The following is a 12403-nucleotide window of genomic DNA, read 5'->3' on the forward strand; positions in this document are numbered from 1 at the left end:
TGCTCTCAAAGCTTGCGGGGTTTTGAGTGCAAAAACTGTGACTTTTATTAATATATGTCCTTAAACCACTCAACCCTTTGGATCCAGTTATCCATTTACAAGCCACTCTGTTGGAAAACACTGGGTGAATTGTAATGAGATGCTTGTGAAGGACATTTTAATTCTGTTTTGCTGCTTTGGCGTGATGTATTTCATTAGTTAATAAGTGGCTTGGCTGCTGACCTGCAGGGGAGAGATTCCTCCTCCTCTGAGGTGATAGCAATGATACAGTCGAGGATCTACTTTTGTTGATGCTGAAACTTACTAAAGCCACTTTCTGCCCACTTTGAAATGAAAACTAGAGGCACTTGGTAAAGTGCAGACCTCCCCCAAAGACAACCATCTAGACCTAAGGACAATTTAGTCTTCAATTAAGCTAAGCATGTTTTAAGAATGCGGGCGGGTGCTGGAGTACTGAGAGAAAAGCCACCCAAGCACAGGTAGAACATGCAAAGTCCACACAGGAAGGCCAGAGCTCAGATTTGAACCCCAGAAGTGCTAACTACTACCCTGCACCCTACATTGATAACCTCCTCCTTTCAGGAAAATGTTAAAATATTTCCCAGTGTAAACCAGCCATTAAAGATTTTTGCCATCAAATATTGATGGGCTCTTTCTTAGCCCCAAGGGGGAATTAGTTGGGTCACGTTTGCATTATTTTTGCTCCGCATCAACTATTAACGAGCATTACATTGGGCTTTTTATGTTTATAGTTACAGGGCTTTGCCTTTTATCCAACGCTGCGCAGGGCAGCAGTTCAGGTGGTTATCAGGCTTGACACAACACCCAGACTTGCATGTGCATTGACGCCTTGCGAGGTCCTCATAAATACTGTAGTAAGAAATGTTTGCTGATGAACCTATGTGAAGCTTAGCTTGTCATAGCAGTAAATGTGGAAAAACTGCAACCAAATGAATATTTCATGTTCGGTGGTGCCCAAAGGCTCCCAAATAAGTTCTAGATTAATGATTTGAAGTAAAATGTCACTTCTAAATGCCCACAAAGACCCGAGTAAACAAGCTGTTATTTTCAAGCCTTTTAATACAAACTTAATAAACTATCAGTTCCGGTTAACATGTAAGACACTGACTCCGAATACTTTGTTATACCGTTGTTTTTATCAAGTATTGCACGATGTAGGTACAAAATTAATATACGATTACATTTTGTCCATAATATAGCAAAAATCTTTTTTACTCTTAACAGAAAATACAACTCTGTTTTTTTCCTGCCAAAAAAGCAAATATTCTTAAATCCCACCACTACGGAATATTCTGTACACAATCTTTAGAGTAGTCAATAGTAAAATTTTTTGAAAGATGAATTAATTTTTATAATTTCAATAAAAAAGAAAACAAAGTTGCTGCAGCCATCACAGATCACTGAAGTAGTAAAAAGATATAAATGCAATACCGTGTCGTAGAAACAATAGATACTCTGATACTTTACAAACTCTGTACTAAATTAAATTATACAATTAGAAAAAAGACCAGAAAATCCCACTTAGCTTTGCCAATTTCTTGAAAGATTGGCAATGTCCAGTTCTGTCAAAATACTGAAAGAGGCCATGACTTGTGGTGGTGTTTTTTTGTTTGTTTTTGTTTTTTTTGGGTTTTTTTTGTCTTTTTTATTTAAATATATCTTAAACAGTAACATAAAAAAATATTTTGTGCTTGGTTGGCAAATGAAATAACAATAACGCAAGTTGATGTTTAGGTAACCAAGCTTGGACATCTCGTACAACAAGCGTCACCACTGAGGGTAAAAAGACAAGTTGTAACTCAAGGGGGCAAAGTAGTTCACCCTCGGGCTCGTATTCTTAAGAGTTGTGACTGAGATCTTATAGTTGACGTCACATTTCCTATTAACCTTGACATTCTGTTCTTCTTTTTCTACATGTGCATTTGAGTTTCAGACATCCTTCTCCCACCACCACTAGCGGTCACATTATCTGGTCGTTGCTGTGTGAAGTATTAGCTTGGTGTACTAGTTGGCCATGACTGGCTGGAATTGCTGGTTAGAATACTGCATGTTACTCAAGCTGAAATTCAAACCATCCATCAGGGACTTGTCGTTAAGGCCGCCGTAGGCCGCGAACACGTCGAAGGCGTTGCCGTACTGAAGCGGGCCCAGACCGAGTGAGCTATCCCCCGGGAAGAGGGTGCTCTGGGTGCCCAGGCCCTGCAGGCTGGGGAACACAAACTCCTTGGCGTTGGGGGACAGGGCCGAGGGCTTGGCCTGCGGCTGCTGCTGCGTTCCCAGGCCCAGCCCGTAGAGAGAGTGCATGGAGGTGGAAATGGCTTTCTGCTTCAGGAGAGTGTTCACATTCAGGCCCAGGTTGGTGGGAGACGTGCGTGCCGCCTTGTTCGTGGCGTTAGTGCCGTTGTTGTTGTTGTTGTTGCTGCGCCCGCTGCTCTTCATCTTCGTGGAGCCGAACTTGGTGGCGGCGAAGGTGGCGGTGGTGAAGGTTAAAGGCTGCGTGGAGCGGGGCATGAAAGTGGGGCTGACCGCCGCCGAGTGGCCAAAAGGAGGAGAGGGCGAGCTGGAGCCCGGGGAGGCGCCGCCGCCTATGGGCTCATTGATGGGCATGAACACCTGCGCGTCCGGATTGAAACTGTTCTTGATCTCCTTGTCCAGATCGAGCCCCCCGCTGCTCGCCGCGCTCTCGTTGCTGTCGTCAACATACAGCACTTTGACGGGGCCCTTTTCCCCGATCTGGTAGGAGACCTCATAGGGGTCAATCCACACGCTGAGGTCCTGGGGAAGGTTGTTGCGGACATCATTGATGTCCAGTCCACTCTCTTTGGCTGCCTTCTCCACCACAGGGTCCACCTTCTCCCCCACGTGGATGCACCTGAAGCCCGAGCCCTTGTATGGCTTGTCCGGGTACCAGTGTCCCTCGTATTTCTGCTTCAATTGCCGCTCCAGCTCCTCGCCGAAGATGTTGACCCGCCGTCTGGGCAGCTTGTTGTACAGGTAGGAGATGATGAAGTTGAGAGCTACTTGGATTTCAAGCTGCATAGCTGACTGCTGACTTTTACCAGGTGAGTGGAGACTGGGCGTGCGTGTCAATGGGTCTACTGGGTCTGCTTGGTTTAGCCGTGGTTGGCAACGCGGGTGCTCTTCGGGCAGAATGGCCTAAGGGACCGAAATGTGGGTGAAATGTGTTCGGGGGGGTAAAAGTGCAGTACTTGCAGAAGAGCTTTCTTTCCACACAGTGTGAAACTTTCTGGAAAAGAAACACAGAGAAACACACAACACTTTTAGAGTCAGATAAATGTAAAAACAACAACAACTAAAAAAAACTATTCCGATATTAGACTAACACACGGGAATCTGGTTCCATAATGTAGCCTCCATAAACACCAGGAAATGCTATTGACTGAAAACACAGAAAATTTAGTCAATAATGTCCACTGAATGAAGTAATTTGATCATCGAATGACTGCGCTGCTGTGTTAAACTCCCGGAACAATGGCTACACCCTTTTATCTACAAAGCAAAGAGAAAATGCTCTCATTAAGACAAATAATGAGTACTTAATATTAACGTGGAATAACATTAATGGGTTTTAATCCATGAATTGGCAAAAAAAAAAAAGCCTTTTTCGATGAAGGTACATAAACTTGACCTTTTTGTTGTCCCCCAAATGTTGATCTATTTGGGTTTGGGAAGAAGGGGGGAAAAAAACGCTGTCATAGAGACAGCTCTCTCTGTGGTAAATGTACGACAAAGTATTGCGAAATAACACATTTAGCCTTATCAGCTTGGCAAAGTTCGAGTAATACGGTTGCAATAAGTGCAGAGCTGCTTGCTCCCATAGATAATTTACGAGCTGACACCAGTGGGGGGGATGGGGGTGGGGGGGGGCGGGGGGGAGATGAGGGAGGAAAATAGACACGACACACGATAATTTCAATTCACCAACGCGTCGTTAAGTAAGCCATCATAAAGAAAGACATCAGTTTAGTGAAGAAAATTGCATCGAAATCCCACACCCATGCACACACGAACCTCAACTTTCGTAGACTGACGCAGCAAATCAGCTTAGTGAGAGTTAAAAGAGCTTTCAGTACGTCAAGCCAAAATAAAGCCACAAGAGCTCACACGTATCACATTTCAAAAGGACAATACTCACATTTTTTTAGCTGGGGGATGAGGATCTCAGTAGTTGTGAAGTACTGTTAGTGCAAATAGTAAGGGGGGTAAAAAAAAAAAACTATCAATACTTTCTTCAAGTATAATATGTTAAGAATTAAAAAAATAGTATTCCAGTAAATGAAAAATGTCTTGAGGACTGCCGATTGCTTGAGTTTCTGGATGTGAAGGTGATTTCGAGTGTTTTTCAGCAGGCTAGGCGGAGTAGCTCCCTCCTTCTCGGGAGTTCTGCGACTTCGTCCCCTCCTGGCGGACGAGCGCCTGTATTTATCGATTTCCTCCGCCACGGGCACGCGGTAGGCGGTGATGCGGTTCCAGAGGTCAAAACAATATGGGCGCCTTGGATTGGTGGAAAATGCAGGCCCCGCCCTGAGTGTGTTGTGCTTACCGTGTGCTCATTGGATGCTGCGCGCTGTCAATCTTTCGACATCTGATTCTGCGAAATGGGAGGGACGCATGTGACGGGCGCTTACGTCAGAGATAAGCCTGGCCTGCTGACAGCAAATGGAAAAAAATAATGAAGCGATAGCGGCTAAAAGAGGCACACTAACTCTATTTAACGCATTATATTGAATTAATTGACTATCATTGGGAAAATAAGAAACACGACGTGATACTTGCGATTTCATACTGATTTTTATTTATTTATTTAATCCTTAAAGGGACAGGAACCTATTTTTCTTCTTCATGTGGCTGTGCTGCAAACTGCTGTAGATTGCGAAGGGATTGCGCCTGAGAGGAGATTCCCCTGCCCGCTGAACAATCGGCCCAAAGCTAGCAACGGTGTGGGTGGGTGGTGTTGAGCGCTACGCGGAAAGCGCAGCCGTGATTGGCCTGAAACGGGGCAGGATCCCTGTGGTGAGTGGCGAGCTCGTATCCAAGGTGCTGATGTAGGCTGCTGACGTCACGCCCGGGCTCAACGCACGCCGCCGGTGCCAAATTTAAAGAGCACGAACACACGGAGGGCAGCCCCCTATATTTACACACTGTACTGCAGGGGTGTCAAACTCATTTTTGTCACGGGCCACATCGTAGTTATGACTTCCCACGAAGGGCCGCTATGACTGTGAACCCATATAACTGAAGATTCCACCTCATATACTGTTATTACATACAGTATACACAACACATTGATGAATAACCAGTTTTGCAATCAGAAGCCTATAAAGCGTTTTTCAACTATTACATTTCTTTTCAAAGGGGGATTGGTAACCCAAAAATGCTTGCAAATATATCAATGGTATTACACCAGAACACAATGAGCAATTTTGATTTGTTTTCGCGGGCCACATAAAATGATGTGGCGGGCCGGATCTGGCCCCCCGGCCACCAGTTTGACACCTTGCTGTATTGTATATATGCGAATATGACGTGAGGTCATCGCTCTTACTGCACTACTATTGTGTTATTGTCTTGTATTGTTTTTTTGTTTATTTGTTTTGTTTTAACTATCTTTTAGATATTTGTATTTTCAATAAAAAAAGTTGGCATTATACCAATTTCACATGACAACATTTGAACCTCGTAACTTTTATACACTATTGTTGTTGCACTACAATCTCTCTTCTGTTTTACTTATACATAATTATTGTATTGTGGTTTTACATGCGCTTTACGATCTTATCACTTATATGGCTGAAATTAATGAATAATCAGTTAATCTGTTCATTATTTGTTCAATTAATAGATTAATTGAAAAAAAATGGGGCAGTTCAGTGGAAAATGTAAAATTATTATTGATTAGAAACTGGTTTGGTCTGTGACATGTCAGATAACGGGCAACATTCTTTTCCAAAGTAAAAGTAGATGTTTACAAATATCTTATTCTAACGAAACACAAAGATAACAATCAGTCTGCTTTCATTGAGGAAATGAAATCATGCATCCATGAAATCACCTTCAAATTTGAAATCACTTTCAAATCCAGAAATCAGAGAATATTGTTGTTGTGAGGCTGAAATTCGAAGGATTTGGACAATTTTAAATTCTGAGGTTGAGGGTTCAAAACCGAGCTCTGGCCTTCCTGTATGGAGCATGCATGTTCTCCCCGTGCTTGCGTTGGTTTTCTCTGGGTACTCAGGCTTCCTCCCACATTCACAAAAACATGGATTGGTAATTTGAGTGAAGACTAGATTAGATGCTATCTGCATACAAAACAGGGCTAAAATACATATTTGAGCCTCCATATTTATACGAATACAATGTATGATACTAAAGATGAGGCAACAGTGTTTGAGTGTTTAGCATGTCTGCCTCACAGTTCTGAGGTTCTGGGTTGGAATTTTGTCTCTGTTTGCAGCCTGCTAATGAGGATAAGTCCGAGGACTGGGGGGGTGAATCGAATAACTCGGCTAAGTCGACTTCAAAAAATAGGTTCAGTGTTAGAGCTCTGCCGAGACAAAAAAAAAAAAAAAAAAAAAGAACAAAAAATATCCGTCCGGAACCATGTTTGCACTGCTGGAACCAATGTTTCACACGGACATTTATTGCAGACAGACACAGTATTGGGCCACTGATAACCCTTGCCAAAAACAACAGAGCAGCGTCTTTAAGTGATTTTGAGACACTATTAGATGTGTAATGTATATATAACATGATGTGTGAGTGAACTGAATGGCAGTTAACATTTTTTTTATTTTTACCTAGAATATTAATTGCTAGCTTGCTGATGCTAATCGCGAATGGTAACCGTTTAGTAAAGGCTGATTTTACTTTCTCAAATTCTGTAGAGTTTATTTACGAGTATATCTGTAGGATAATCGATTCGATCGTGACAGCCCTAATAAGTGCTACAAAGAAAATGGATTAATGGATGAATAATCTTGTCTTGTTTTTTATTTTGCTATGGCAGTTTAAATTATTTATTTTTAATAGCCTTTATGGAGTAAATGTGCCGTATTCCTTAGATGTGATCTTGTTTAGACTCTTATGATTCCGTGAAGGCTGCTACTTTTGTTGAACCTTGACCCTTACTCGGCTGGATTAATGTACAGGCATGCACGGGCTGAAGCGTGGGGCCCACTCATGCTGCAGAGCCTCCAAATGGCCAGTGACAACGACATACAGTATGTACAGTGGTTGGAGAAAAAAAAAGATCCAGTGGCCCACAAAGCTGAGTGGATAGAATTGGAGAGTTAATTTTGTCAATTACATTAATTATGTTGGCAAATTTGAGGTAGCCGGCCTCCATACATAGATACATAAATACATACATACATACATATCCATACATACATACATACATACAGTACATACAGTGGATGCTCGGGGTCTTGACTATTATTATTTTATTTCCCAGTACAGACCAACAAAGAGACTGTTCTTTATTGGGAATGAAATTGATTCCTAATGTAACCTTGTCTCTTCTTTCCCACAGATTTGTATGAACGACACCACTGTAACTTTGTTGTAAACCATGTTTTCTATAACTTCCTTTTAAATCTATTTATTTGTCAATTGCTATGCCTAATTTGGAACAGGCTGCGTGAGAGTTTTTTTGTGGTCACCGTTGTTTTTCTGCTTGCCGACGGGCAGGGTGGACTTTCAGACATTCTTCGAGCACTTAGTTGTGTCGAGCATAGTCATGTGCTAGTCGTAAAGCTGTAAATACGTGCGAAAAGTCTCCCATGGAAAGCGCAGCGTGGCTCACAGATGATAGATCAGGCAGTAGCTGAGCACAGAGCGAGAGATTAGAAGGTTTGACGAAGCCCCGTGCATTCAGATTAGAGTGGAAGTTAACACTTGGAGCACTCTGCGGCTTGTTTAGACTGTAAACAGCTCAGCCAAACTAATATATGGTGTGTCCTTTAGGGTCAAAGTCATAGCCGCCAGTTTACATTCTATGTGTGATTCTTGTGCTTTTTTTATGCACTACACAATCTGTGTGTGTGCATACCTGTGGTATTTACAGTTATAAAATACAGACATCACCGGACAGAGAAAGGTCAGCAGCCATAACGAAGCATGCTAAAACCGCTATATTGTTTTAGGGTGTAATCCCCAAACATATCCTCTAGTCCAGTGCCATTTCTGTCACATGCTTACCAAGGAGTAGAGAACGCCTCACAACGCACAGATGGGAGATTAGTATGTGTGTGTGTTTTTATTTATTTATTTATTTTAAAATAGATTTCCACGTAAGGAACACCAGCCGCACTAGAAAAGAGAAACACATGATTACGTTGAAAGATAATATTACAAAGCAAGATGTTTGCACTGAACACAGCGGCTGTACTGCTTCATTGTTGACCTCTGACAAACGCACAGGCTCCACTTATAGGTCTAGATAACTGTGAGTTGCCAAGAACAAAATTAATATGGGCTGATTGACAGCGTGTTTTTGAAACACTATTTAAAGACTTGTTTGTCTACACTGTGTTATCAAGCAAGCAGACGATGAGCAGCTGACACACATGCAAGATTCTCACCAACTGCCCTGCCTGCCGCTTCCCATGTTTGCCTGCCCTCCTCCCTTTCCTCCAATCCTCTCTTTGCGCCGCCTCGCCCTCCCTCGCAGCTCAAACGGAGAGCCTTTGACGTCACGGCGTGTTATTACTTAACACAAGTCAGCACAGCGCCCCCGGGCACCACGTAATACACAGATGCCTGGCTTCCCCTTTGAAGAGTAAATGAGTTAGAGGCTGGAATGAGGAAAGGGAATGCTGCTAGTATATGACAAACCCTCAGATTGGAACTCTTATTTTGCCACCGTGACGCAAACATCAAGGCATTTACATTTATGTGAGATGCAAATAGCTCATATTAAACATGTTGACAGCAAAGTTTTTCTATTTGTTGACAACTGGTGGAAAAGCCAAACCAAATGAAAAGCATAGTAGTGTATTGAAATTATATCATCAGTTAAAACATATACATATATTCATACCTTACAATAGTGTTTCCCAACCTTTATGGAGCCAAGGACATATTTTACAATGGAAAAATCTCATAGCACACATACACATATCTACTACTACTACTATTACTAATACTACTACTACTATTACTGGCAGCAATATGAACCTATACATATGTATATATACATGGATACATACACACATACATATATACATGCACTCCCATGTCATGCGTAAATAATTTTATGTTATTTTTCTCAACTGCTGCACAAGTATGCACACTCATCTTCAGCACCTATTGAGGCTGTTACATAATTCATCCAATGGGAGGCCCCTTGGCCAACATCAATAGATCCATCTGCTAAGAAGGGGAAAAAGGAAGTAGAAATGTATACATGTAAAATAAAGAAATCTACGCCAGAACGTGGATTGTGGAATTCTTCTGGAAAACTACAACAGCAATGTGCTTCAGGTTACACACAAACAAGACGAGCAAGACAGGACAGGTGGGCTCGTCACATGAGCGCTTCATTCTACACTTGGCTTGATTGTGTTGCTCCCCCATTAGTCCCAGTCAAACCCACCACTCGGTGTGACCGTGATTTATAAAAGTCCAAAGAGACACAGAGCTTGTCAATTGCAGAGCCGTGCTTGGAGGCACATCCGCACACACAAACACACACAAGTCAACTCCACTACAAACCTTTTTGCACACAAACTGTCTCCAGTGACAAAAACGCCTCCTCCTGTGCCTCAAGGACATAGAGAATCAATTTGGTAATGAGTAATAGATGGTAGATGGAAAGATGAGAGAATGTATATTTGATGATCTTTCCATGTCAATGGCAGGACCAATCACTATGCTGAAGACCCAACATTTGTCATTCCACCATAAAAACAGCAAATCATATCATACATATGGTTTAAAAAGAAGCATAATTAGTCCCACTTGTGGGAAATGTTTCTTTCTACTCGGGATGAGTCTTGACACTTCACGTTTGCGATCAAAATGGTAAACAAGCCCAAAGCATTGCAAGAGGACAATGTCTCATCAATTTCTCGCTGTAGTTTACTGCAGCTCATGCAGGACAGGGTGGCAAATGGTGTTGATCTTTGCAAAACAAAAACAATATTGTTGCTTTAAAGTAATGCATTTAAAATAGCTACAGGAAAAGAAAACAGGAAACAGATAAGGACTGAGGACATTATGAGAGGAGACTGTGAAGAAAGAGATTCACTTTAAAAGGAAACTCACTTAAACTGCTGATGCAGTTGTTGTGCTTATTTCATTATTTGGAACACTTCTATTAATTTGTAACAGTCCTAATCTCAGCACATGTTTGCTTTTATGATGGCAGTATTAAAATGGTATTCCCATAAAAACATGACTTTATTCCTATATAATTATGACTTTATTCTTGTAAGATTATCAATCAGAATATTCCACCACACTGTAAAAAAGAACCTATAGAATTTACCCAACAAATTGAGGGTAACAATTTGAAACAATTTTAATTGGGTAAATTCAAACCACATTTTGGGTGAAAAATACCATGTTTAAATAGCTATAAAGTACTGACAAAACTTGGATCTAGTTTACCGCACATTTGTGATTACATTCCAGCCAGAGTGGCCGAGTTGGTGGGGGGGTTCATGTGGGGAGTACGTGATCACCACATTATAGCTTGTATACTTTGTGTTCCTCAACATCCATGCTCTCTCATAGTATATTTATTTCACTGATCTAAGTCTGCCTATCTTGGCAGTGAAAAGACTTGCAGAGAGTCTCCATTGACCAACCAGTGGGATGTCTGCACAGACAGCTTCCACATTTTGTCAGCATGGCCGAGAAATCACTGCTTTCCATATTTCCATACAATCCACAGCTATAGCCAGCTAACCTTAGCCAACAAACTCACAATACAAGCAGGAACAAATCTAAGTAATGCTCAACGTTTAGCTAAGCTTGTTTTACCATCTAGTGCCTTTGTTGTTTGTTTGCTTTTGTGCTGGTTCGCGAGCTAACAACCAATCAGAGTGATCAATTGTTACTGGCGGGCGACGGCATTTTCCATACTGAATCCGGAGAAAACGCAGCGGACGGAATGTGCGAGCCACACGTAAAAACTGCCACGACGGCTCATTCATTTACTGCTAAAAAAAAAACCGCACAGGCTCACCTGAGTACTTGTATTAGTAGTGTAGGTGAAATGTACCCTATACTTTAGATGACGTTAGATGATTTCACAGTGCAAGTGGCCCACATAGACGAAAGGATCCAGCAAATGTGGCATGAGGAAATCTACACCTGCACATCCCAGCCGGGTTTATTCACACCTGTATGCAGAGTTGATTGTTTGTGGTCGGTTCTCTTTGAGTGGTCAGTGCAGTGTGAACGAGTCCTCCAGAGACATTCAGAGGTGTCTGAGAAGCAATAGTGTGTTCGTTGAAAGAGAGCGGTGTTGTAAGAATGTTAATGGCGTGTAGGAAGGGGAAGCTCAGAGGTATAAAGAACAGCTGTCGGTAAATTAAGAGGGGGAAAAGACTAAGAGTTAAAGGACACTTTTTTTCTTGAGGGCGGGAGTTGACCGGACAGGAAAAAATATAACTTAAAATTCTGTTCATCAGTAGAGAGTAAACGGTATTTTATTCCAAAGGACACATCTAACTGTTTCAAAAAAAAAAAAGGGTTTGAGTTTGTTTCATAGCACATTGAATCCTTTTGCACTGTTGAGCAGTCATGTAGATTTAGTTTGAGTTTAAATATACTGTACATCATGAACTTACTGTACATTATCATGAAAGTGAGAAAGAAATGGGTAAATCCCTTGTTTGTGCAGTTTTCATCTTTGTTGAAAATAGATTTATCACCTATCTGGGCTCCAGCCCACCAGCGACCCAGCTGACAAAAAGGACTATAGAATATGGATGGATGGATGTATAAATGTGTGTATATGTATACACTGTGTACTATGTATAGACTCTAACCATAGGTGTAAATGCAAGTGGTTGTTTGTCTATACAGTTTGTGACAGTCCTGCAATAGTCAGCTGGGTCAGCTGGGATAGGCTGTAGCTCACCTGCGACCCAAATAAGGACAAGCAATACACATCAGAGATGGATGAATAAAACACGCATTGCCAGACTACTTTCGTCATTGTATTAATTAATCAAATAAATAAATAAATAGGTTTGCTTGCAGTGACGGTTCTAGGTGGGGATAGGATGTGACTGGACTAGTCAGTCAAAAATTACCCCCCTTGCCCTCGGTTGACGATTGTAGACCCGCCTCCTGAAAAAGACCCTTGACCCACTCTGAATTCTTGAAATAAGTCACACATTCCTGGTTG

At 41.8% G+C, this 12403-nt stretch overlaps 1 protein-coding gene across 1 annotated transcript; it reads right to left on the reverse strand.

The window, feature by feature from the left end:
- Positions 1-1062: 1062 nt before the first annotated feature.
- tob1a (transducer of ERBB2, 1a) lies at positions 1063-4451 on the reverse strand. Its single transcript, XM_061701430.1, has 2 exons — positions 4178-4451; positions 1063-3268 (listed from the first exon to the last, which is right to left on the reverse strand). The coding sequence occupies exon 2, from the start codon at positions 3058-3060 to the stop codon at positions 2026-2028; it is 1035 nt and encodes a 344-aa protein (XP_061557414.1). The 5' UTR covers positions 3061-3268; positions 4178-4451; the 3' UTR covers positions 1063-2025.
- Between the last annotated feature and the right edge of the window lie 7952 nt (positions 4452-12403).

This window comes from Phycodurus eques, chromosome 16 (genome assembly GCF_024500275.1).
Source record: "Phycodurus eques isolate BA_2022a chromosome 16, UOR_Pequ_1.1, whole genome shotgun sequence".
NCBI classification, from domain to species: domain Eukaryota; kingdom Metazoa; phylum Chordata; class Actinopteri; order Syngnathiformes; family Syngnathidae; genus Phycodurus; species Phycodurus eques.

Excerpts from the sequence above, each read along its gene's own strand:
- tob1a (XM_061701430.1), bottom strand. The coding sequence starts at position 3,060 with ATGCAGCTTGAAATCCAAGTAGCTCTCAACTTCATCATCTCCTACCTG.